This window comes from Pristiophorus japonicus, chromosome 1 (assembly GCF_044704955.1).
Source record: "Pristiophorus japonicus isolate sPriJap1 chromosome 1, sPriJap1.hap1, whole genome shotgun sequence".
In the NCBI taxonomy this organism is placed as follows: domain Eukaryota; kingdom Metazoa; phylum Chordata; class Chondrichthyes; family Pristiophoridae; genus Pristiophorus; species Pristiophorus japonicus.
Genome location: NC_091977.1, coordinates 525,910,409 through 525,938,376, shown reverse-complemented (window position 1 = coordinate 525,938,376; position 27,968 = coordinate 525,910,409). Strand labels below are relative to the sequence as shown.

The 27,968-nt window shown below is 47.4% G+C and overlaps 1 protein-coding gene across 1 annotated transcript in view; it reads right to left on the bottom strand.

The window, feature by feature from the left end:
* LOC139260600 (cadherin-7-like) overlaps positions 1–27,968 on the bottom strand; it is a 167,952-nt gene that overhangs the window by 58,187 nt on the left and 81,797 nt on the right. Inside the window, exons 6-7 of the mRNA XM_070877024.1 lie at positions 11,281–11,534; positions 405–541 (exon numbers count right to left, since the gene is read on the bottom strand). Coding sequence (XP_070733125.1) covers positions 405–541; positions 11,281–11,534 — 391 coding nt within the window. The remainder of the gene's footprint in view (positions 1–404; positions 542–11,280; positions 11,535–27,968) is intronic.

Here is a 27,968-nt window from a genome sequence, read left to right as displayed (position 1 = left end):
ATCTCTCCTGCCTTCCACCCTATCACAGACCTTCCCTTTTGTTCTTTCCTCCCCTCCCCACTTTCCCTGCTCCTTCACTTGCTCAAAACTTGTTACATCTCTAACTTTTTCCAGTTCTCACAAAAGGTCATCGACCCGAAGCGTTAACTCTGATTCTCTCTCCACAGATGCTGCCTGACCTGCTGAGTATTTTCAGCACTTTTTTAATTTCATTTATTTCACTGCTGTTGGTGGAAGCTTGCCGTGCGTAAATTGGCTGCCCTGATTTCTACATTACAACATCAAGTTCACGTCAAAATTACTTCATTGACTGTAAAGCACTTTGGATGTCCTGAGGTTGTGAAAGGTGCTATATAAATGCAAGTCTTTCTTTATTGAAAGAATTTCCAATGGCAATCACTTACGGCTCTCCATTGCTAAAACAGTAATGTTGTGCTGGGCACTTGTCTCTCTGTCCAGCGATTTAGCGATTGTAATGACTCCAGAATAAGCGTCAATGTTAAAATATCGTTCCAGATCTGTGTTGCGATCTATAGAATATCTGGAATGAAAAATTTAAAACACCAGTTAGTGTTACGTTCCTCAATTGTTTCAGTTCATCCAAAGAAGCTGATTCAAACCCGCTGTCTACCAGTGTTGGCCGCAAAAACACAACATGCTGGAAAGCATGGGTCAGAATCTGCGGAGGGGACGGGCAGGTTAGGGTTTCGGGTGCAGATCGGGTCGCCAACTCTGGTTGGGAGTATGTCTGGAGGTTACATCACATGACCTCGCGCCTCAGACTGTCCCACCCCCACACTCCTGCCATTGGTCCATCCTCCAGGCACTTGGCCTTCCTACACCAATTGGAAAAGACGCAAACCCTTTGCTGCCCAATTGAATCTTGACTGTAGGTCAAAGTGCCATCAAACCCTGGAGACTCTAAGACAAACCTGGTGCCTTGGTGACCCAAGGTGTGGATCTTTCTGTTTTCAACATGTCTGCCCTCTCGTAGGTGCTGACTGACCTACAGTGCATTGACGGGCCATTTTCTGAACGGCCTGAGGTGGTCACTTTAAGGTTAGGCCGCCCACTGAGCGAGCAAATGGACAGAACACGTGTGGTACACACTGCCCATTTGCCCTCACAATTGCAATTGAAGTCCTATGGATATTGCAAGTGAGCTCTGGCCTGAAGCAAAGTGAGTGTTCCAGAGGCCCATCTCAGGACCTTCCCCAAGGTGGCAGCATCGGCAGCGTAATGCTCACAGAGAAGCATAGCAGTCCTGCTACATCTGTACAAGGTATTGGTGAGGCCACACCTGGAGTACTACGTACAGTTTTGGTTTCCGTATTTAAGGAAGGATATACTTGCATTGGAGGCTGTTCAGAGAAGGTTCACTAGGTTGATTCCGGAGATGATGGGGTTGAGTTATGAGGAAAGGTTGAGTAGGTTGGGCCTATACTCATTGGAGTTCAGAAGAATGAGAAGTGATCTTATAGAAACATATAAGGTAATGAGGGGGCTTGACAAGGTGGATGCAGAGAGGATGTTTCCACTGATAGGGGAGACTAAAACTAGGGGACATAAAATAATTTAAAACAGATGAGGAGAAATTTCTTCTCTCAGAAGGTTGTAAATCTATGGAATTCTCTGCCCCAGAGAACTGTGGAGGCTGGATTATTGAATATATTTAAGGTGGAGATAGACAGATTTTTGAGCGATAAGGGAGTAAAGGGTTATGGGGAGCGGGCAGGGAAGTGGAACTGAGTCCATGATCAGATCAGCCAGGATCTATTGAATGGCGGAGCAGGTTCGAGGGGCCAGGTGGCCTACTCCTGCTCCTATTTCTTATGTTCTTATGTAACCCTACGCCATTCACAAGCCACGTTTCTGTTACAGTTTTGCAACAGTGCTCACTAGAAGACAGTGCTGGTTGTATTGAGATGACAGTTAGCTTTATATTCCTCAATCATTTCAGTTCATTCAAAGAAGCTAATTCAAACCCCGTTGCCTACCAGTGTTGATCTAAAACCTCTGCACTCCTCCTGTTCTGGGTTCTTATGCATCCCCAATTTTAATCGCTCCACCATTGGCGGCTGTGCCTTCAGCTGCTTCGAGCTCTGCTAAGCTCTAAAACTCCCTCCCTAAATGTCTCCGCCTCTTTACCTCTCTCTTCTCTCTTAAGACACTCCTTAAAAACCTACCAATTTGACCAAGCTTTTGGTCACCTGTCTTAATGGGCCGAAAATTCCGGCCTCACCAAGTCGAAGTACGAAGTGCGGCTTTTCCGATCTGTCGAGATTTCTCCGTACAGATCCTACGTATCCCTGTGGGAAGGACATCCGCATGGGAGAGATTGGGCTATGTGCCCAACTCATGCCGCCCATCGAATGCCCTTCAAACTTTTATGCCTGGTAACCCAGCTTTTAAAAGATACAAAAATTAAATTTAAACACTCATTTAAAGATTAAAAACTCTGTCCATTAAGGTACGTTTATTTTTAACCCTATTAAAACACATTAAAAAAAATTCCAAAAAAATTTTTTTTCTAAAGCATTTAATTATTTTTACTTTCAATTAATTTTAAATATGTGAGATGTTTGATTTATTTATTATGCTGTGTTTTGGTATTTTAGGGGGTTATTCTCATTGATAGTCATAGGAACTCGGACAACTGGAGCTCCCATTATTATCAATGAGAATACTGCATAGTGATTGGTGGACCAGGCCCACATGACTCCAGCATGTAGGTATGGATCTGGAAGACATCTCCCCATGTGCTGAGCAGTGAATCTAAGCTTCCAATCAGGATCCTACGTTCCTCCGGGACCAGCAGGTACTCGTGTAGATTTTTTTCGGATCTGAGGCATTCGTACGCAGGAAGCCTCCGACTGCAATTTTCCCCCAATATCTCCTTGTGTGGCTCGGTGTCAAATTTTGTTTGATAATACTCCTGTGAAGCACCTTGCGACTTTTTACTATGTTAAAGGCGCTATATAAATGCAAGTTGTTGATATATAGCTCAGTCATATGGATATCCCTCCCTAACATCCCTGTTCACACAGTTTTGGTTTCTGTATTTAAGGAAGGATATACTTGCATTGGAGGCTGTTTAGAGAAGGTTCACTAGGTTGATTCCGGAGATGAGGGTGTTGACTTATGAAGATAGGTAGAGCAGATTGTGTCTATACACATTGGAGTTCAGAAGAATGACAGATGATCTTTTCGAAACATATAAGATAATGAGGGGGCTCGACAAGATGGATGCAGAGAGGATATTTCCACTGATAGGGGAAACTGAAACTAGGGGACATAGTCTCAGAATAAGGGGGCGCCCATTTAAAACTGAGATGAGGAAGAATTTCTTTCTCAGAGGGTTGTAAATCTGTGGAATTCTATGCCCCGGAGAGCTGTGGAGGCTGGGTCATTGAATATATTTAAGGCGGAGATAGACACATTTTTCAGCGATAAGGAAGTAAAGGGTTATGGGGAGCGGGCAGGGAAGTGGAGCTGAATGATCAGCCATGATCTTATTAAATGGCGGAGCAGGCTTGAGAGGCCAAATGGCCTACTCCTGCTCCTATTTCTTATGTTCTTATGTTCACAAGGCTTTTGTGGGGCATTGTTTCCATTTATAGAAACAGTAGAATTTGATCCCTGGAAGGTGTGAACTTTGGAAAAAAAAGCCTCTTAGCCGAACGAACCTCTCCACTATCAGGGATGCTACCACACTCAGTGAACCTCCTGAGCGGGAGTTCTGTCTAGACACTCCCTGATGCCCACAGGTTGTCGATCAATATCAGAATATTGATCCATCTGGTCATCTCCACTATGCAACCTGTTCTCCCTACTTAAATTACAGGAGGACATTAATAAACTTGCAGAATGGGCATATAATTGGCAAAGGGAGTTCAACACAGATAAATGTGAGGTATTACATTTTGGTAGGAAGAATAGGGAAGTCGCTTATTACTTGGAGGGTGCGAGTCTGGGTGGGGTAGAGGAACAAAGGGATCTCGGAGTACACATACACAAATCACTAAAAGTATCGACACAGGTTATAAAAAAAGCAAACCAAGTACTAGGATTTCTTTCGAGAAGCATAGAATTGAAAAGTAGACAAAGTTATGCTAAACCTGTATCGAACCTGGGTTAGACCACACTTAGAGTACTGCGTACAGTTCTGGTCGCTTTATTATAAAAAGTATGTAGAGGCACTGGAGAGGGTGCAGAGAAGATTTACAAAGATGATACCAGAAATGCGAGGGTATACACATCAGGAAATGATGAACAGGCTGGGTCTCTTTTCTCTTGAAAAAAGAAGGCTGATAGAGGTGACCTAATAGAGGTATTTAAAATTATGAAAGGTTTTGACAGAGTGGATAGAGAGTGTTTCCACTTGTGGGGAAGTGCATAACTGGAGACCATCAATATAATATAGCACCAAGAAATTCATTAGGGAATTCAGAAGAAACCTCTTTACCCAAAGAGTGCCGAGAATGTGGAATTCGCTCCCACAGGGAACGGTTGATGCGAATAGTATGGACGCATTTAAGGGGAGGCTAGACAAGCATATGAGGGAGAAGGGAACAGAGGGTTACGCTGATAGTGTTAGATGAGGAAAGGCTGGAGGAGGCTCGAGTGGAGCATAAACGCCGGCATGGACTGGCTGTGCCGAGTGGCCTGTTCCTGTGGCGTATTTCCTGTGTAATGACATGTAAAACATCACCCTCACCCCCACTGCTCACAGTCGTGTACCATGGAGTATCTGATCATCTCAGTCTATTCTTGTAACCAGCAATCGCATTCTTATTTCGGCACAAATGGAAGGACTGTGCAACGCTGCGGCTGTGTAACTGGGGCACCAGCGAGCAGTATAATTAGTCGCAGCTGTGAGGAAGTGGTCCTCCTATGGTGAGAGCAGATGAGTTCACGTTGAACAGGGACCTACCAGTACTCCTGGATATCAAGTGGTGCACGTGTTGTCTGTGGGGTGTGTGAGATTGCTCCGTGCACTGTGTTTCAAATGCTTCGAACCGCTGTATCAAAAATAGGGGGCGGGCGGGATTTTAACTCTCACCGCCGGCGAAAAGCAAGAATTAAAACCGAACGGTTGCTGTACCTTTTGCCTCAGCTGTTTTAACACAATGCCACGTTAAAATGATTCAAAATAGCCCAAAGCTTATGTTTTATTCCCTCCCCCCACGCCCCCGCCGCTCTGTAGATTGGGAAAGAAGGGATATAGGGCTGAAACCTCCACTTTTGTGGTTATCACTCAAAAACAGGCGATATTTCTGGCGTGGGCGGTCAACAAGGGTTTTCAAATCGCCGGCTTCTCGCCCATTCTCAAAGCACCTAGTCTCCACTTTTGAAAATGGCCGTTACCGCGAGCGATATAAAATGAGCGGTAGCGTTAAATTTTTTTGACCTTCTGCCGTAAAGTGTGACCGTCCTTAGCAACGGCATGGCAACGCTTGATTCCCGCGATTCTGGAGGTCAAGGGTCACCATGACATGCGCAGAAGAGGAGACAGAGAGAGAGGGAGCTCAGAGGGACTGAAGGCGTGGCTGGGTGTGGTGTGGCTGCTTTGGGAGGAAGGAGGGAGACTTTAGAGCTTCACAGCAAGTAGGCAAACAAAAGGTAGCTGTTACGAGCCACACATTTGCCTGAATTTGGCCTATAATGGAGGAGGAGGCATCACAAGATGCTGTGGAGACTGACGCTGGAGAGAGCAGTGAGGTGGGAGAGGAGCACATTGGAGGGCGCAAAAGAGACAGGAGGTTCTCGGACGAGGCAAATGCCTCCCTCCTGCAGGAGGTCAAGTTACGTTGGGGTGATTTGACACAGGGAGGGTGTGGGAAGACCACCCCGAAGGCCTACCAGAGGACATGGACCGAGATAGCAGAGGTGGTCTCGTCAGCGACCAACGAGGTGCGTGAGGGCAACCAATGCCGCAAACGATGGAACGACCTTGTGGGATCCGTAAGAGTAAGTATCACATTGATTTACATGTACTTATGTATTTATATAATTTGATTTGTAACAGCCATGAATGACTATCATCAGATGTGAGGACTTTCACTTTTACCGGGAATGTTTTACTGAAAGCATGCGGTCACAGTGTACATCTTTAGGTAAAGAATGACAATTTTCATAATAATCATGATTACATCTGTCGGCTATGTGTTGTATCAGTCTCTGTGACAGTACCTAGCAATGATACCACGCAATGATCTCATGCCATGTCGTCCTGTCACCTTTTACAGAAGAAGCTATCGACGATTAGGTCCGTGCAGAGGCGAACGGGTGGGTGGGGCCACCAGTCCCCAGTGACATCACTGAGACGGAGGAGCGAGTGCTCGCACTCGTGGGGAAGCACCTCCGGACAGTCATGGACGCATCTGCAGACCCTGAAGTGATGCCACGTGAGTAAAGCTTACACCACTGCGTGATGTAAAGTCAATAGATGCCACACCCACTCATATCCGAACAATCATATATGATAGATGATTTCTAAAAGTGTCATAGAAATAATGCTGGCCCATTGAAAATCATTGCGATGCACAATGTGTTGCTGGTCATGAAATGTGATGTCTGCGATTATTTTGAGAGCGGTGGCGCTTTTGTCATGCATATGCTGTGTGTAGCGCTGGACTCACCTTGTGATCCTTCTTGTCTAATAACCTCATTTGTGTTTTTCAGCTCAGCCAGCAGCGCGGCCCAAGGCAAGATCACGGAGGCCAGAAGGTGGGGGAACGGGGCAGGAGTCGGCGGATGATCCTACAACTGGTGCTGAGGAGCTCCGATTCTCGCCCGTCAATCCGCTGGCTCTGTTCTCCACGGATGAGAGCGCGGACGTCGAAGAACCTGCATTGCCACGCTCCAGAAGCCATTCCACCCCAAGTCCATCTCGTGGTCCTTCGGTCATTCCCGCCTCCACTCTGTAGGTATCAGCCCCAAGCACCTCACCACAGGGCACCCCATTTGTCCCCAGGACGATGCTGACCCCGCAGAGTTCCTGTAGACATGGCAGGTCTGATCCACGAGCGCCATATGATAGCGGAGAGATGGTACAGTTGTCCAGGAGGCCTGTAGACATTGGTGACCAGCTCATCGAAGCTTTGGGGGGGTATATCCTGACAGCTGGCCACCATGACTGAGTACATTCCGTGGATGGCGGAGGCCCTGGATGCGATAGCCAGGAGCACTGCTGCCACAGGCCTCCCAGTGGTCCCCGAGTGCAGCACTCCACTCCTCGGTTCTGCACCACCACTGCGAATGACAGATGAGAGCAAGACCAAGATCCTGTTCTGCATCAGAGAATATTGCCCTATCAGTAGCCCCCGCTCCCATACCCATGCAACCATCGCATCTGCCTTCATCCTCCCCAGTGAGGCACTGCCTGAGGAGCTCCTCGGTCAGACGCCATGGAGCGAGGAGGAGAAGGGATAAAGGTGGGGAGAAGAAAGGAAGGGGTAAAGGAAAGTGAGGTGCATGTGCGCAGGTGATGGCTGTGTTATATCTCCATCTGGGTGTATGCAATTTGTTGCAATGTATGGGTGCTGGGGACCACGCTCCTGCTTTGCCTTTGTATTCTGTGTTGCTGGACATGTTGAACATGTGATTTATGTCAATGGTGGAAAAAGCAGGATGTGGGCGGGGGTTGGGTGTTACTGCCTGTGATACTTATGATTTCAGACCAATGTTGGTGTAAAATGATTGTTATTGAACATAACCTTGTTGCGCATTGTCTCAGATCGCTGCACCATTACACACTGGTGATTCCTTAACATGAAAGGGTTAAATACAAGTTAACATCAATCAACGTAAACTTTAACTGGCACCAAGGTGATGGGCACCATTGATGTCTGAGCTGCACACACACAGCAGTGTGTCAGTGTTGTCACTCACATCAACGCTCCTTCAGGTAAATCGTTCAGATATCAGCTTCTCATGTAAGAGTAGGATTTTAAAAATGCCAGCCACACCGCTGGCGTTCGTTCAGAACTGTTCCACTTTTTGTGGCTGTTTTTTTGGGCGAGCGATATTGTGGGCGATATATGTGCGAGGTGGTGAAATTGACGCTGGGCGATCTCATGGCCGCTAGTTTGGGTAAATATGCTCTTTACGACAAAAAAAAGTGGGTGGGCGGTATTATTGAATCTCGACATTAAATCAGTGCGGAAAGTAACGCTGGCCGATATTATGGGCGTTGATTTCGCCCATTCTGATGATTCCGCCCAAAAAAAGTGGGCGGGCGATAATATTTTTTCCCGCCGTTAAGCCCATTGGGAAAGTAACACTCGGTGATAAGTTTCCTAAAAATGCCCGTCAGTTTCTATTTTGTGGCTAAATGGACGATATATGGGCATTATATGTCATTTCAGCAGTAAAATGGGAATTAAGGGGGCATTAAGAATGCAAAAAAAGTGGAGGTTTAGCCCATAGAAATTGGCTTTGAGCATTACCGCAGTGAAGTCATAGGGCTGAGCGTATAACGGGAGTACAATGGGCAGCCAACATAAGAATTAGGAGCAGGAGCAGGAGTAGGCCATACGGCCCCTCGAGCCCGCTCCGCCATTCAATATGGCTGATCTTCAACCTCAACACTTTCCCGCCCGATTCCCACAAACCTTGATTCTTGAAAGTCCAAAAATCTATCGATCTCAGCTTTGAATATACTCAATGATTCAGCATCCACAGCTCTCTGGGGCTGAGAATTCCAAAGATTCACAACCCTCTGAGAGAAGAAATTGCTCCTCATCTCAGTCTTAAATGGCCGACCCCTTATTCTGAGACTTATGTCCCCTAGTTCGAGATTCTCCATCCAGGGGAAACCACCTCTCAGCGTCTACCCTGTCAATCCCCCTCAGAATTTTACATGTTTCAATGAGATCACCTCTCATTCTTCTAAACTTCAAAGAGTAGAGGCCCAAACTACCCAATCTACTCAATAGCCAATGTGATACCACCTGTTTATGATACCAGCCAAGACGGCCTTCTACTGCCAATTGTCAGCTCGAGCACACTAGCCTCAAACAGCAGTGTTCACATTGCAACGATATTGTATGAGAGCTACTGCACGGACAGGACACCTAGGACCTCGTTCGCGCCAACCCGCTGATGATCAGGTTTCAGGTGTGGCTCAGTGGGCAGCACCCTCGCTTCTGGGTCAGAAGTTGTGCGTTCAACACCCACTCGAGCACAGAAACCTAGGCTGACACTCCAGTGCAGTGCTGAGGGTGTGCTTCTCTGCCTGAGGTTCCGTCTTTCAGATAAGATGTCAAGTGAGGCCCCGTCTCCCCTCTCAGTCGGACATAAAAGAGCCCATGGCACTATTTCAAAGAAGAGCAGGGGAGTTCTCCACTGGTGTCCTGCCGTATATTTATCCCTCAACCAAAATGATTACATAAGAACATAAGAACTAGGAGCAGGAGTAGGCCATATGGCCCCTCAAGCCTGCTCCGCCATTTAATACGATCATGGCTGATCAGTAGGTGGTTATTGCTGTTTTTGGGAGCTTGCTGTGCGCAAATTGGCTGCATATATTACAATAGCAACAGTATTTCAATGGCTCTAAAGCACTTTGGGACATCCTAAAGTTGTGATGGGTGCCATATCTTTCTTTCTTTTCGAATTGCCACTGATGAGGAGGAATTTCTTCACTCTAAACGGTTGTGATTCCTGGAATTCTCTGCTTCAGAGAGCTATGGATGCTCAGTCATTGAGTATATTCAAGGCTGAGATCGGTAGATTTTTGGACTCTCGGGGAATCAAGGGATATGGAGATAGGGCAGGAAAGTAGAGCTGAGGTCGAAGAGGTAGACCAGGCTCAAGGGGCCGAATGGACGACTCCTGCTCCTAATTCTAATGTTCTTACGTAAAATGAGAGTCAAAAGACATTGATCCTCTTTTATTGCCAGAGGGATGAAGTATAAAAGTCGGGAAGTCGTGCAACTATACAGGGCGTTGGTGAGACCACACCTAGAGTACTGCATGCAGTTTTGGTTTCCTTACATAAGGATAAGGAGGGATATACTTGCATTGGAAGCGGTTCAGAGAAAGTTCACGAAGTTGAATCCTGTTTTTATACTCCATCCCCTTGAATAGGGAATGGAGTATAAAAGCAGGAAAGTCTTGCTACAGTTATACAGGGTACTGGTGAGGCCACACCTGGAATACTGCGTACAGATTTGCTTTCCATATTTACGAAAGGATATACTTGCTTTGGAGGCAGTTCAGAGAAGGTTCACTAGGTTGATTCCAGGGATGAGGGGGTTGACTTATGAGGAAAGATTGAGTAGGTTGGACCTTTACTCATTCGAATTCAGAAGAATGAGAGGTGATCTTATCGAAACGTTTAAGATTATGAGGGGGCTTGACAAGGTGGATGCAGAGAGGATGTTTCCACTGATGGGGGAGACTAGAACTAGGGGGCATGATCTTAGAATAAAGGGCTACCCATTTAGAACTGAGAGGAGGAGAATTTTCTTCTCTCAGAGGGTTGTGAATCTGTGGAATTCGCTGCCTCAGAGATCTGTGGAAGCTGGGTCATTGAATAAATTTAAGACAGAAATAGACAGTTTCTTGAGCAATGGGCTATGGGGAGCGGGCAGGGAAGTGGAGCTGAGTCCATGATCAGATCAGCCATGATCGTATTAAATGGCAGAGCAGGCTCGAGGGGCCTTATGGCCTACTCCTGTTCCTATTTCTTATGTTCTTATGTTCTTATGAAGAGGTTGTCTTATCAAGAAAGGTTGAGTAGGTTGGGCCTATACTCATTGGCGTTTAGAAGAATGAGAGGCATATAAGATTCTGAGCGGGCTCGATAAGGTGGATGCAGAGTGGATGTTTCCCCTCCTGGGGGAATGTAGAACTAGGGCCATAGTCTCAGAATAAGAGGCCGCCCATTTAAAACGGAGATGAGGAGAAATTTCTTCTCTCAGAAGGTTGTGAATCTTTGGAATTCTCTACCCCAGAGAGCTGTGGAGGCTGGGTCGTTGAATATATTCAAGGTGGAGATAGACAAATTTTTTGAACGATAAGGGAGTCAAGGGTTATGGGGAGCAGGCAGGGAAGTGGAATTGAGGCCAAGGTCAGATCAGTCCTGATCTTATTGAATGGCGGAGCAGGCTCAAGGAGCCGAATGGCAGACTCCTGCTCCTATTTCTTATGTTCATAAATTCTCCTGTAAAATTTGAGTCAACATCCATTCAGGCCTTCGGCAGGCAATCTGGCGTTGTGCTGGCCGTACCATCGGTTGCACTCCGCGGAGCGTACTGGCCGGTGAACACCTACCTGACGGGATGGTTTGCCGTATCAGGGTCATGCGCAGAAACCGTCCCGATGGCTGTGCCGAGCTTCGCGTCCTCCGCGACCTCCATCTTGTATCGCGGCGAGCTGAACTCGGGAGCCTCGTCCACGTCCTCCACCACGAGCTTGACTGTCGCCGTGTCAACGAAGGGCCCCAGGGCCTGGAAGCGCGAGTCAATGTTCCTATTGGTGACTTCAATCTTCAGACTGTAGCTCGATCTCTTTTCGAAATCCAGTTCCTGGAAACGATTTAAAAAAAAAATAATTTGACATCTACTCCTCGTAATGTCAGTTCATTAAGCGCATGCAAAGCAAACTAAGCAACCAGGCACATCCATCAGGTCCTGACATTTTAATACTGGATCACTTAATTAAATGGCAGAAGTATTTTCAGCTTGTTTGCCGTGCTGCTGTGAACATCTATCTTTGTTACTCACGGTGTTTGCACTGAAGTGACAACCTACCAAGTAAATAAGGTTCCAAGATGAATTATTTATTTTCCGTTTCTCCACAATTCCTTCTGTGTTTTATTTATTTATTTATTTATTGCCGTGTTTTTTTAACCAGGACATGTTTCTCGACAAATCCTCCCGGGTGATGAAAGTCTCTGTCATCGTTCGGCCACCCGCTCAGTAACAGATCACAATCCCCCCCCACCCCGAAGTATCGAGGTGTACCCCTCCCCTACCTCTCGGTAATGGGGGCGGCAGTGCCTGGAGATTGGTGACCAACCACTTATCGCCATCCTCCCCTCGATCGGGCTACCCGATCCCGATCCCCACCCCGATCCCGATCCCGTTCCCCACCCCGATCCCAATCCCAATCCCACCCCGATTCCGATCCCCACCCCGATCCCGATCCCCACCCCGATTCCGATCCCCACCCCCATCCCGATCCCCACCCCCATCCCGATCCCCACCTCGATCCCAATCCCAATCCTGATCCCCACCCCGATCCCGATCCCCACCCCGATCCCAATCCCAATCCCAATCCCCACCCCGATTCCGATCCCCACCCCGATCCCGATCCCAATCCCCACTCCGATCATGATTCCCAATCTGCCTACTGCCAATTTTGTCAGGGCCTTTGTACCATTGGCCCACGCCTGTTCTACGCGGAAGCCAATCTGTGATGTGCTCACTGGGAGGCCGAAGCAATTTCGAGGTACAAATGGCCTGACCATACTTAGCCTAAAGTCCATCCAAACTGGCAATCGGCCCCAAATGTCATTCCCGAAAACTGGGGGAGTTGGATAGAGTGCTAGACTGACAGAGTGATAGATAGATAGATAGATAGATAGATAGATAGATAGATAGATAGATAGATAGATAGATAAAAAGAAAGAGAGAAAGAGAGAGAGAAAGAAAGAAAGAAAGAAAGAAAGAGGCTGGGTGACAATTGCATCATTCCCCACAAATAAATCTGCTGAACCTTTACTAGTCACATGATACTATAATCTTAAATTTGATAGGACAGAGAAATCTTAGAGTGTCAGCTGTGGCTCAGTGGGTAGTACTCTCACTTCTGAGTCAAAAGGTTGTGGTTTCAAAATCGAGGCTGTCACTCCAGTGCAGTGCTGAGGGAATGCTGCACTGTCGGAGGTGCCGCCTTTCGGATGCGACATTAAACCGAGGCCCCGTCTGCCCCCTCAAGTGGAAGTAAAAGCTCCCATGGCACAATTTAGAAAAAGAGCAGGGGGCGTTATCCCCTGGCGTCCTGGGCAATATTTATCCTTCAATCAACATCACTAAAACAGATTATTTGGTCATTATCACATTGTTGTTTGTGGGAGCTTGCTGCGCGCAAATTGGCTGCCGTGTTTCCGACGTTACAACAGTGACTACACGTCAAAAAAGTACTTCGTTGGCTATTAAGCGCTTTGAGGCGCGGGGCGGTCGTGAGAGGCGCTGTATAGATGCAAGTCTTTCTTTTTACATTTGATGGTGAATAACAAAGAGACATTATTTTTAGATTTTTCTCAAAAAGCTGGTTCTGCTCACACCTCCTGTTAGGCATCAACTTCAGCCAGCATATCCCAGCGCCAATTACTACTTGGCTTGTGGTTTTGTGTTGATTATGTCTTCTAAATCTCTTGATTGTGTCACATGTTTATACAGCGAGTATCTCATCTTCACACACGGGCAAGATTGTCAATAAGTAAAACGACAGTGGAGGGAAAAAGACATTCAATCAAATATAAGGAAGACTTAAAAAAACACACTCACCCAGATTGAAGGAAGCTGTTCGCTTTCCTTTGGGAAAATTATATTCGTTGTCAGTAAAGAATTGCTGATGTTTTAGATTTTTCCCCCCCCACAATAAATCAGAGCTGGAGACACTGTCTACACCAGAGCAATGATACAGAATCGAAGTATATACCACCAGCATCTTATGGATGGAGCCCTGATTGCAATCTTATTGTGTCAGCCATGGCTCAGGGTTCGCACCCTCGCCTCTGGGTCAGAAGGTCAAGGGTTCAAATCCCACTCCATGAGACTTGAGCACAAAAATCTAGGCCGTCTCTCCAGTGCAGTGCTGAGGGAGTGCTGCGCTGTCGGAGCTGCCGTCTTTTGACTGAGGCGTTAAATCGAGGCCCCGTCTGCCTTCTCAGGTGGACGTAAAAGATCCCGCGGCACTATTTTGAAGAAGAGCAGGGAAGTTATCCCTGGTGTCTTGGCCAATATTTATCTCTCACTAAAAACAGATTGTCCGATAATTAGAATTTCGCTGTTGGTGGGAGCTTGCTGTGCGCAAATTGGCTGCCGCGTTTCCTACATTACAACAGTGACTACACTTCATTGGCCTAAGATTGCCGACAGGGCCTCGGTTTAATGTCTGATCCGAAGGACAGTACCTCCGGCAGTGCAGCACTCCCTCAGCACTACACTGGCAAGTGAACCTCCAATCTAGTTATAATCCATTAACATTTGTATGTGTGACAGGCACTCCATTTTAGAGATAGGTAACCATCTCCTCTGAGCTTATCATCGTCTAAATTGTACATTGGCCCTGAAATTCCAAAGTTCCGGATCCGTACGAAGTTTCTACAGACCCAGGAAGGCATCGGAAAATACAGTTTTCAGCACACAATGCGCATACGCTGAAAACCGACATTTCCGATCTGTCAAGTTTCTGGTTTAACAGATCCTCCGTATCCCGGGAGCGAGGACACTTGCAGGGCAAGATTTCCGATATGTACGAATATCTTGCACGGCAAATGTCCTTTAAAATCTTGCGCCTGAAAAAGCAGGCCTATAGCCTACTTTTACAGGCATAAGAGTTTAAAAACATAGAAAAAACATGATTAAAATAAAAATTTAACAAACACATTTATGTTAAAACCCTGCCCACTCAGATAATTTAATTTTAAACCTAACCCTAACTTTTTTTTTAAAATCGGGAATTTTTTTCATTTAAAAAAATATGTGTAACATTTTTAATTTCCATTAGTTTATTGTGTGAGGTGGTTTTTTAATGTTTTGTGTAGTGTTTGTGCATTTTGGGGGGTTTCTCATTCATAGTAATCGGAGATTCGTAACTGACTATGAATGAGAAAATACTTACCTGTGATTGGGTGTCCAGGCACACGTGACTCCTGCGGACGTGCCGATGTGCACGTACAGCACATCATTGGGAGAGGAGGCCTCGGAAGTCGGAAGTGGGTGAATCGGAAGTCCCAAAGTGCGCAGCAGCTCCAGGTAAGTGCGCAGTTTATTTCTATTTTTTCAGGATTTACCCGTGGGAAGCCCTCCTCGAAATTTCAGGGCCATATCTTTTTCAAATTGCACTGTTGTTTCCTTTCAAAACTTTACATTCAGAAATGGACTTACAAAAGCAACTAAAGCTTTGTAGGGGGGGGGGGGGGGAAATGAACTGCAGTATCACCAGACTGATTTGCATATTTATTTCTGCTTATTTCTTTCTGGGTTGTCAAAAGTAAAGAGACCATTGTAGATCCGTCATCATTTATCCAAATTGCTGAAGTTGGACGGAGTATAATGTTACAGCAACTTACACTTACATCAGAGGCTGCATCCTGGAACACTGCTTGCTAGATTTTAAATTTCCACTGCTGAAAGGATTCAAACATTACAAGTCATTTCCCTCTAGCCTGGTAGTGAAGTCATATTAGAGTTAGAAAGTGAAAGGACAGCTCATAAAATCATCGAAAAATTAAGACACAGAAGGAGGCCATTCGGCCCATTGTGTCCGTGCCGGCCAACATAAGAACATAAGAACATAAGAATTAGGAACAGGAGTAGGCCATCTAGCCCCTCGAGCCTGCTCCGCCATTCAATAAGATCATGGCTGATCTGGCCGTGGACTCAGCTCCACTTACCCGCCCGCTCCCCGTAACCCTTAATTCCTTTATTGGTTAAAAATCTATCCATCTGTGACTTGAATACATTCAATGAGCTAGCCTCAACTGCTTCCTTGGGCAGAGAATTCCACAGATTCACAACCCTCTGGGAGAAGAAATTCCTTCTCAATTCGGTTTTAAATTGGCTCCCCCGTATTTTGAGGTTGTGCCCCCTAGTTCTAGTCTCCCCGACCAGTGGAAACAACCTCTCCGCCTCTATCTTGTCTATCCCTTTCATTATTTTAAATGTTTCTATAAGATCACCCCTCATCCTTCTGAACTCCAACGAGTAAAGACCCAGTCTATTCCATCTATCATCATAAGGTAACCCCCTCATCTCCGGAATCAGCCAAGTGAATCGTCTCTGTACCCTCTCCAAAGCCAGTATATCCTTCCTTAAGTAAGGTGACCAAAACTGCACGCAGTACTCCAGGTGCGGCCTTACCAATACCCTATAAAGTTGCAGCAGGACCTCCCTGCTTTTGTACTCCATCCCTCTCGCAATGAAGGCCAACATTCCATTCGCCTTCCTGATTACCTGCTGCACCTGCAAACTAACTTTTTGGGATTCATGTACAAGGACCCCCAGTCCCTCTGCACCTCAGCATGTTGTAATTTCTTCCCATTCAAATAATATTCCCTTTTACTGTATTTTTTCCCAAGGTGGATGACCTCACACTTTCCAACATTGTATTCCATCTGCCAAACCTTAGCCCATTCGCTTAACCTATCTAAATCTCTTTGCAGCCTATCTGTGTCCTCTACACAACCCGCTTTCCCACTAATCTTTGTGTCATCTGCAAATTTTGTTACACTACACTCTGTCCCCTCTTCCAGGTCATCTATGTATATTGTAAACAGTTGTGGTCCCAGCACCGATCCCTGTGGCACACCACTAACCACCGATTTCCAACCCGAAAAGGACCCATTTATCCCGACTCTCTGCTTTCTGTTCACCAGCCAATTCTCGATCTATGCTAATACATTTCCTCTGACTCCGCGTACCTCTATCTTCTGCAGTAACCTTTTGTGTGGCACCTTATCGAATGCCTTTTGGAAATCTAAATACACCACATCCATCGGTACACCTCCATCCACCATGCTCGTTATATCCTCAAAGAATTCCAGTAAATTCGTTAAACATGATTTCTCCTTCATGAATCCATGCTGCGTCTGCTTGATTGCACTATTCCTATCTAGATGTCCCGCTATTTCTTCATTAATGATAGTTTCAAGCATTTTCCCCACGACAGATGTTAAACTAACCAGCCTATAGTTACCTGCCTTTTGTCTGCCCCCTTTTTTAAACAGAGGCATTACATTAGCTGCTTTCCAATCCGCTGGTACCTCCCCAGAGCCCAGAGGATTTTGGTAGATTATAACGAATGCATCTGCTATAACTTCCACCATCTCTTTTAATACCCTGGGATGCATTTCATCAGGACCAGGGGACTTGTCTACCTTGAGTCCCATTAGCCTGTCCAGCACTACCCCCCTAGTGATGGTGATTGTCTCCAGGTCCTCCCTTCCCACATTCCTGTGACCAGCAATTTCTGGCATGGTTTCTGTGTCTTCCACTGTGAAGACCGAAGCAAAATAATTGTTTAAGGTCTCAGCCATTTCCACATTTCCAATTATTAAATCCCCCTTCTCATCTTCTAAGGGACCAACATTTACTTTTGTCACTCTTTTCCGTTTTATATATCTGTAAAAGCTTTTACTATCCGTTTTTATGTTTTGCGCAAGTTTACCTTCGTAATCTATCTTTCCTTTCTTTATTGCTTTGTTAGTCATTCTTTGCCGTCGTTTAAAATATTCCCAATCTTCTATTTAACCACTAACCTTGGCCACCTTATACGCATGGTTTTTAATTTGATACTCTCCTTAATTTCCCTGGTTATCCACGGCTGGTTATCCCTTTTCTTACCGCCCTTCTTTTTCATTGGAAAATATTTTTGTTGCGCACTCTGAAAGAGCTCCTTAAAAGTCCTCTACTGTTCCTCAATTGTGCCAACGTTTAGTCTGTGTTTCCAGTCTACTTTAGCCAACTCTGCCCTCATCCCACTGTAGTCCCCTTTGTTTAAGCATAGTATGCTCGTTTGAGACACTGCTTCCTCACCCTCAATCTGTATTACAAATTCAACCATACTGTGATCACTCATTCCGAGAGGATCTTTTACGAGGAGATCGTTTATTATTCCTGTCTCATTACAGAGGACCAGATCTAAGATAGCTTGCTCCCTTGTAGGTTCTGTAACATACTGTTTTAAGAAACAATCCCGTATGCATTCTATGAATTCCTCCTCCAGGCTACCCTGTGCGATTTGATTTGACCAATCAATATGTAGGTTAAAATCCCCCATGATTACTGCCATTCCTTTTTCACATGCCTCCATTATTTCCTTGATTATTGCCCGCCCCACCGTGAAGTTATTACTTGGGGGCCTATAAACTACGCCCACCAGTGACTTTTTCCCCTTACTATCTCTAATCTCCACCCACAATGATTCATCATTTTGTTCATTAGAGCCAATATCATCTCTCACAACTGCCCTGATATCATCCTTTATTAACAGAGCTAGCCCACCTCCTTTCCCTTCTTGTCTATCTTTCCGAATCGTCAGATACCCCTGTATGTTTAATTCCCAGTCTTGGCCACCCTCCAACCACGTTTCTGTAATGGCCACCAAATCATACCCATTTGTATTGATTTGTGCCGTCAACTCATTTACTTTATTTCGAATGCTGTGTGCGTTTAGGTAGAGTGTTTTCATACTAGTTTTTAATCCATGATTTTTAGTTTTGACCCCTCCTGCAGCCCCTTTACATTCAGTGGCCCTTTTTGTTTTTTGCCTTGGGTTTCTCTGCCCTCCACTTTTACTCATCTCCTTTCTGTCTTTTGCTTTTGTCTCCTTTTTGTTTCCCTCTGTCTCCCTGCATTGGTTCCCATCCCCCTGCCACATTAGTTTAACTCCTCCCAAACAGCACTAGCAAACACTCCCCCTAGGACATTGGTTCCGGTCCTGCCTAGGTGCAGACCGTCCGGTTTGTACTGGTCCCACCTCCCCCAGAACTGGTTCCAATGCCCCAGGAATTTGAATCCCTCCCTGCTGCACCACTGCTCAAGCCACGTATTCATCTGAGCTATCCTGCGATTCCTACTCTGACTCGCACGTGACACTGGTAGCAGTCCTGAGATTATGACTTTTGAGGTCCTACGTTTTAATTTAGCTCCTAGCTCTTTAAATTCATCTCGTAGGACCTCATCCCTTTTTTTACCGATATCGTTGGTACCAATGTGCACCACGACAACTGGCTGACATGTGGCCGACGTCCACAGCTCATACACCAAAACGCCACCCATGATGATGAAAGTCTTACTTCATGGCATCCCGGCGGTGCACATGGACCTGGATACCGGAGCTAGCCAGTTACTCATGAGCGCCCAACAATTTGAGAGACTATGGCCACACAGAGCTAGCAGGCCCAAATTGGAACGCATTGAGACGCAGATACGTATGTACACCAAAGAGATCATCCCAGTGCTAGGCAATTCAAACTTGGTGGTAACGCATAATGGATCACAGAACCGGCTGCCACTCTGGATTGTACCGGGAAATGGCCCCGCGCTCTTGGGGAGGAGTTGGCTAGCTGAGATGAATTGGAAATGGGGGGATGTGCACGCCATTTCATCCATGGAGCAAAGTTCATGCTCGCAGGTATTGCAAAAATTCGAGTCACTCTTTCAACCCGGTGTCGGAACGTTCAAGGGCACCAAAGTAGTGATACACATCACTCCGGACGCCAGACCAGTGCACCACAAAGCCAGAGCGGTGCCGTATGTGATGCGTGAAAAGATTGAAAGTGAACTGGACAGGCTGCTCAGAGAGGGCATAATTTCGCCCGTTGAATTCAGGGACTGGGCAAGTCCCATTGTTCCCGTCCTCAAAGCAGATGGCTCGGTTAGGATTTGTGGCGACTACAAAGCCACCATCAACCGAGTGTCGCTAAAAGACCAATACCCGCTCCCGAGAGCGGAGTACCTTTTTGCCACGCTGGCAGGTGGTAAGTTGTTCACGAAGCTGGACCTCACTTCGGCCTACATGACTCATTTACTGGCTGAAGAATCCAAGTTTCTGACCACCATCACGACACACAAAGGAGTATTTGTTTATAATTGGTGCCCGTTTGGCATTCGTTCGGCAGCGGCTATCTTTCAGCGAAACATAGAAAGCTTGCTCAAGTCCATCCCTGGATCGATCGTGTTCCAAGACGACATTCTTATAACGGGTCGAGACACTGAGGAACACCTCCGCAACCTGGAGGAGGTGCTACGCTGATTGGAACGGATAGGCCTGCGGCTGAAAAAGGCCAAGTGTGTGTTCTTGGCCCCAGAGGTCGAGTTCCTGGGCAGGAGGGTTGCCGCAGACGGGATCCGGCCCACTGAATCAAAAACTGAGGCGATTCGCCGGGCGCCCAGGCCCGGCAACTCGTTGGAGTTGTGATCATTCCTGGGACTCTTGAACTATTTTGGGAACTTCCTGCCGAACTTAAGCACATTGTTGGAGCCGTTACACATGCTCCTCCGTAAAGGTTGTGAATGGTCTTGGGGGGATTGTCAAGTACGGGCTTTCAATAAGGCGAGGAACCTGCTGTGTTCCAACAAACTGTTGACTTTGTATGACCTCTGTAAAAAATTGGTTTTAACATGCGATGCGTCATCCTACGGGGTTGGGTGTGTTTTGCAGCAGGGTAACGATGACGGCCGACTCCAACCGATGGTTTACGCCTCCCGGTCGCTCTCCCAGGCAGAGCGTGGATACGCATGGTCGAGAAGGAGGCACTCGCGTGTGTGTACGGTGTGAAAAAGATGCACCAGTACCTTTTCAACAGACGGTTCGAGCTAGAGACGGACCACAAGCCGTTAACATCCCTGTTGTCCGACAGCAAGGCTGTCAACGCTAACGCGTCAGCTCGCATACAGCGATGGGCCCTCACACTGGCTGCGTATGACTACACCATACGGCACCGGCCAGGCACCGAAAATTGCGCTGACGTGCTCAGCAGGCTCCCACTGGCCACCACCGAGGGGGTGTTGGAGCAGAGCGCCGAGATGGTCATGGCCGTTGAGGCTTTTGACACTGCGGGCTCCCCCATCACAGCCCAACAGATCAAACTCTGGACCAACAGAGACCCCCTCCTATCCATGATAAAGAAATGTGTCCTGACTGGGGACTGGGCGCCCGCACACAGGGCGTGCCCCGAGGAAGTCAGGCCGTTTCCGAGACGGATGGATGAACTCTCCGAGTAGTCATGCCCCAGAAATGAAGGGAAGCGTTCATCAGGGAATTCCACAGCGAGCACCCTGGCATCGTGTTCATGAAGGCCATTGCCCGATCACACGTGTGGTGGCCGGGGATTGACTCAGACCTGGAACACTGGGTTCGCAGGTGCACGATGTGTGCCCAGCTGGGAAATGCCCCCAGGGAGGCCCCACTCAGCCCGTGGCCTTGGCCCACCAGGCCATGGTCACGTATTCACGTGGACTATACGGGCCCGTTCATGGGAAAAATGTTCCTGATCGTTGTCGATGCATACTCGAAGTGGATCGAGTGCATCATATTGAACTTGTGCACGACATCCATCACCGTGGAGAGTCTGCGTACGGTTTTCGTGACCCACGGCTTGCCGGACTTCCTGGTCAGCGATAATGGCCCGTGTTTTACCAGCCATGAATTCCAGGAGTTTATGTCGGGCAATGGGATCACGCACGTTCGGACAGCGCCGTTCAAGCCGGCCTCCAATGACCAGGCGGAACGGATGGTCCAAGTCATAAAGCAGGGCATGCTATGCATCCAAGGACCCTCCCTTCAGTACCGCGTATCGCGCCTCCTGTTGATCTACAGGTCCCGCCCGCACTCGCTCACGGGAGTCCCGCCAGCGGAACTCCTCATGACGCTCAAGACGCAGCTGTCCCTCATTCAACCATCCCTGGCAGACATTGTTGAGGGCAAGCTCCAGACCCAAACTGAGCTCCATGATCGAGGCTCAAGGGGGAGGTGTATAGAAATAGATGACCCGGTATTTATTCTTAACCAAGCTGCTTTCCAATCCGCTGGTACCTCCCCAGGGTCCAGAGAATTTTGGTAGATTACTACGAATGCATCTGCTATAACTTCTACCATCTCTTTTAATACCCTGGGATGCATTTCATCAGGACCAGGAGACTTTGAGTCCCATTAGCCTGTCCAGCACTACCCCCTAGTGATAGTGATTGTCTCAAGGTCCTCCCTTCCCACATTCCTGTGACCAGCAATTTTTGGCATGGTTTCTGTGTCTTCCACTGTGAAGACCGAAGCAAAATAATTGTTTAAGGTCTCAGCCATTTCCACATTTCCCATTATTAAATCCCCCTTCTCATCTTCTAAGGGACCAACATTTACTTTAGTCACTCTTTTCCGTTTTATATCTTTTACTATCTGTTTTTATGTCTTGCGCAAGTTTACCTTCGTAATCTATCTTTCCTTTCTTTATTGCTTTTTTAATCATTCTTTGCTGTTGTTTAAAATTTTCCCAATCTTCTAGTTTCCCACTAACCTTGGCCACCTTATATGCATTGGTCTTTGATTTGATACTCTCCTTTATTTCCTTGGTTATCCACGGCTGGTTATCCCTTCTCTTACCACCCTTCTTTTTCACTGAAATATATTTTTGTTGCGCACTCTGAAAGAGCTCCTTAAAAGTCCTCTACTGTTCCTCAACTGTGCCAACGTTTAGTCTGTGTTTCCAGTCTACTTTAGCCAACTCTGCCCTCATCCCACTGTAGTCCCCTTTGTTTAAGCATAGTATGCTCGTTTGAGACACTGCTTCCTCACCCTCAATCTGTATTACAAATTCAACCATACTGTGATCACTCATTCCGAGAGGATCTTTTACTAGGAGATCGTTTATTTTTCCTGTCTCATTACACAGGACCAGATCTTAGATAGCTTGCTCCCTTGTAGGTTCTGTAACATACTGTTCTAAGAAACAATCCCGTATGCATTCTATGAATTCCTCCTCCAGGCTACCCCGTGCGATTTGAGTTGACCAATCGATATATAGGTTAAAATACCCCATCACTACTGCCGTTCCTTTTTCACATGCCTCCATTATTCCCTTGATTATTGCCCGCCCCACCGTGAAGTTATTACTTGGGGGCCTATAAACTATGCCCACCAGTGACTTTTTCCCCTTACTATCTCTAATCTCCACCCATAATGATTCAACATTTTGTTCATTTGAGCCAATATCGTCTCTCACAACTGCCCTGATATCATCCTTTATTAACAGAGCTACCCCACCTCCTTTCCCTTCTTGTCTATCTTTCCGAATCGTCAGATACCCCTGTATGTTTAATTCCCAGTCTTGGCCACCCTGCAACCATGTTTCTGTAATGGCCACCAAATCATACCCATTTGTAATGATTTGTGCCGTCAACATTGGGCTAACAAATAGCTATCCAGCCTAATCCCATTTTCCAGGAAGGCCAATGGAATGTTGGCCTTTATTGCAAAGGGGATGGAGTATAAAAGCAGGGAAGTCCTGCTACAATTGTACAGGGTATTGGTGAGGCTACAGCTGGAATACTGCGTGCAGATTTCGTTTCCATATTTACGAAAGGATACACTTGCTTTGGAGGCAGTTCAGCGAAGATTCATTAGGTTGATTCCAGAGATGAGGGGGTTGACTTATGAGGAAAGGTTGAGCAGGTTGGCCTCTACTCATTGGAATTCAGAAGAATGAGAGGTGATCTTATCGAAACGTATAAGATTATGAGGGGGCTTGACAAGCTGGATGCCGAGAGGATGTTTCCATTGGTGGGGGAGACTAGAACTAGAGGGCACGATCTTAGAATAAGGGGCCGCCCATTTAAAACTGAGATGAAGAGGAATTTCTTCTCTCAGAGGGTTGTGAATCTTTGGAATTTGCTGCCTCAGAGAGCTGTGGAAGCTGGGTCATTGAGCAGATTTAAGACAGAGATAGACAGTTCCTTAACCGAAAAGGGAATAAGGGGTTATGGGGAACGGGCAGGGAAGTGGACCTGAGTCCATGATAGTATCAGCCATGATCATATTAAATGGCAGAGCAGGCTCGAGGGGCCGTATGGCCTACTCCAGCTCCTATTTCTTATGTTCTTATGAGGCCATTCGGCCCATCGCATCCACGCCAGCCAACAAAGAACTATCGAACCTAATCCAATTTTCCAACTCTTGGTCCGTCGCCCTGTAGATTATGGCACTTCAAGTGCACATCCAAGTACTTTTTAAATGTGATGAGGGTTTCTGCCTCTACCATCCTTTCAGGCAGTGAGTTACAGACCCCCAGCATCCTCTGGATAAAGAAATGTTTCCTCATCTCCCGTCTAAACCTCCAACCAACTAATTTAAATCTGTGCAACCACCATTTTAACTGGCCCCTCCACCTGGCGGAGACTGGGTCCAGGACTGCGGCCTACTCTCGCTCGATGCCCGCTGGCCAGGTAGTCAATCAGGCCTGTGCGTGGACGGGGTTCTGTGTGGATTCCGTTAAATGAGGCCTTAACGATAAGATTGGCCAGGACCCACACCCACAGCCTTGCAGGGTTCTTCGCCCCTATACCGGGCTCCCGCCCCCTGCCTCCTCACCCCCAATCTTCCACCAGGCCCGTGGATCTCTGTTTAATACAACAACAATAACAACAACTTGTATATATATAGCGCCTTTAACGTAGTTGTGATGACTCAAGAGTGTGGTTACTGTAAACTCACTCTGGTGCAACCTGATCCATCTTTATTCCAGCCCAAGAGTGCCTGCGTGACAAAGACACCCAGCTTATATACAGGTGACCAATGACACATGGCACATGCGTACAGCCCGATGACCTCCGACCGCAGCGCCCTCTGGTGTCTGGTGACCCCCAAGCATGAATACATAACAGTAGTAAAACATCCCAAGCCACATAAGAAGAAATTACGGCTGGTGACCAAAAGCGTGGTCCAAGAGTTAGGTTTTACGGAGCGTCTTAAAGGTGGAAAGAGAGGTGGAGAGGCGGAGAGCTATGGAAGGGAGATCCATAGCTTGTGGCCGAGCCAAGAGAAGGCACGGCCACCAATGATTGAGCGATTAGAATCAGGGATACGCAAGAGGGCAGAATTAGAGGAGCGCAGACATCTCGAGGGGTTGTGGGACTGGAGGAGATTATCGAGATAGGGAGGGGCGAGGCCATGGAGGGATTTGCAAACACGAATGAGAATGTTGAAATCGAGGCGTTACTTAAGCGGAAGCCATTGTAGGTCAGCGAGCACAGGGGTGATGGGTGAGCGGGATTTGGTGCGAGTTAGGACACGGGACAGCCGAGTTTTGGATCACCTCTAGTTTACATAGGGTAGAATGTGGGAGGACAGCCAGGAGTGTTATGGAATACTCAAGTCGAGAGGTAACAAAGGCATCGATGAGGATTTCAGCAGCGGATGAGCTGAGGCAAGGGACGGAGACGGGTGATGGACAATAAATAGACGCAGAGAGTTAGAAACATAGAAAATAGGTGCAGGAGTAGGCCATTCGGCCCTTCGAGCCTGCACCACCATTCAATATGATCATGGTATGCGATGTCAAGCCCCTCTGAGAACCAGTGGCACTCTCCCCGTTCCTGAGACAGCAGCCAGAGAGACGAGTGAAGGGGAAATGGGGCATCTGGGGCGTTGCCGATTGGGGGTAGGACGAGGAGGTGGGGGAAGGCGGGAGGTGTGGGGAGAGGTTTGGCCACAACCGGAGAGATTGGCCGCCGGCTGCAGGCCGCGCGGTCTGGGAGCCACGCCTGACGGCAACCTCGGTTCCCCCTGCTTGCGCCCGTGGAACTCCAGGCGGCGCTCCCGCCCGTCTGCCTCAGCACCGTGCGCTCGTCCAACCTTCGTGCCGAGGCAGCGACTCGAACACGAGCTTTCTTTCGAGGGTAACTTTTGTGCTTCAGATCGGGAAGCGGTGCTTCCTCCTGGAAGCCCCCCACACACACACCCCACCCCACCCCCGCCAATCCATTCAGGGATGCCCGATGACAGCGCAACCGCTCTGTCCAATCATACTCGCATGGATCCTGGCGGTTAGAACTGCCCGGAGCCTCACTCGGAGGACCCCGGGTTGGGTGGGTTGCGCTCTCACCGCCTACCCGCCCATTTCGCCCACAGCTTAACCTCGAATCTTCTGCCAGTTAACCTCGCCCTCCCCAGCGTCCCCCCACCCCACCCCCCCCCCCCCAACGTCCCCTCCCCCCATCCCCCCACCACCTCACCCTGCAGTAATTCCAGACCTGCGTCTTTGGGAAGACGCCTAATGCACCTGTCGGGTTTTTGTTTTGGAGGTTTTAAAATAATTCTGCACAGTCTGACTGACATTCAGCGCGCTCCAAATCACTCTGCCAATGCCGCCACATTCGGGACGTGTATCTCTCTTCAGCTGCCAGAGTTAGTTGATGCGAGGAGTCCACGCCTGCTGCACACAGAGGTCACGCCTCATGTTGTCTGCCCATGTGGACTACATCGTCTCCTGCTGAACTTTCCATCTGCTTCCCAGAGCTGTCTAATGATGCTGGATGATAAAAAACCCAACTCTAATGTATTTGCTCCATGGGTTCTTTGCTTAAGAATTCATAGCAACACATTGCTATTAATAACTATCCATCACCATCATCATAGGCAGTCCCTCGAATCGAGGATGACTTGCTTCCACATCAAAAAGTTCACAGGTGTTTCAATGAAAGACCTAATATTCAAGGTCCCGAACTACATCATGAAGGGTGGAAGATGCCTGTGCGTGGATTTTTTTAACGTGGGGTGGCCGTTGCACACCAGCCACCACACGGGGCTTGACAGAGCTAGGTCTTGGCCCAGTGGCAAGGATTACCCAAGACAACTGGAGACCAGCTCTGCTGCACAGACCTAGTGCGCACACATATCGCACAGTGTGGGCTGGGCCCGTGCTACCCCTGGGCCCTCACCCCTACTGGGCTCCCGAACTCACGCCTCTCCTGGGCCCCGATCACGTCGCTCTACAATCTCTTGCCGCTCCTGCGCCCCGACCTCGCCGCTCCTGCTGGACCTGCCCACGCTCTAATCACTGACCAGGACCTTGATGACATCCAATTCAGTCGCCCTCTTTGCTACCGTCGCCCTCCTGCAGCAGCTCGCGCTGTACCTTGCAGTGGCATGCCGCTACTATCACACTACACATGACTACACTATCACACTACACATGACTACACTACACATTGCAATGTGTGTGCGCACTAGTTCCATGCAGCAGAGCTGGTCTCCAGCCGTCTTGGATCTCCTTGCCACTGGACCAAGACCTAGCTCTGTCAAGCCCGTGTGGTGGCTGGTGTGCAACGGCCACCACACGTTAAAAAAAATCCACGCACAGGCATCTTCCACCCTTCAGGATGTAGTTCGGGATCTGGAATATTAGGTCCTTCATTGAAACACCTGTGAACTCATCCCTTTTTGGCATGGAAGCAAGACATCCTCGTTACGAGGGACTGCCTATGATGATGACATGACCAGTTCATCCACGAGGCTCACAAGTGCATACCTCATTATGGATAACCTAGACTCAACTGACTGGGGTTTTATTGAGGGTGTGAGTCTCGGTGGGGTAGAGGAACAAAGGGATCTCGGAGTACAAATACACAAATCACTAAAGGTTGCATCACAGGTTAACAAGGCCATAAAAAAGCAAACCAAGCACTAGGGTTTATTTGTAGAGGAATAGAATTGAAAAGTAGGGAAGTTATGCTAAACTTGTATTGAACCTTGGTTAGACCACACTTAGAGTGCTGCGTTCAGTTCTGGTCGTCATATTATAAAAAGGATATAGATGCGCTGGAGAGGGTGCAGAGAAGATTTACAAGGAGGATACCAGAAATGCGAGGGTATACATATCAGGAAAGGATGAACAGGCTGGGTCTCTTTTCTCTTGAAGATGACCTAATAGAGGTCTTTAAAATTATGAAAGGTTTTGATAGAGTAGATACAGAAAGAATGTTTCCACTTGTGGGGAAGCGCATAACTGGAGACTGTCAATAAAAGATAGTTACCAAAAAATCCAATAGGGAATTAAGAAGAAAATTCTTTACCCAAAAAGAGTGGAGAATGTGGAACTTGCTACCACAGGGAGTGGTTGAAATGAATAGTATATTTGCATTAAAGGGGAGGCTAGACAAGCATATGAGGGAGAAAGGAATAGAGGGTGATGCTGATAGATTTAGATGAGGAAAGACTGGAGGAGGCTCGAGTGGAGC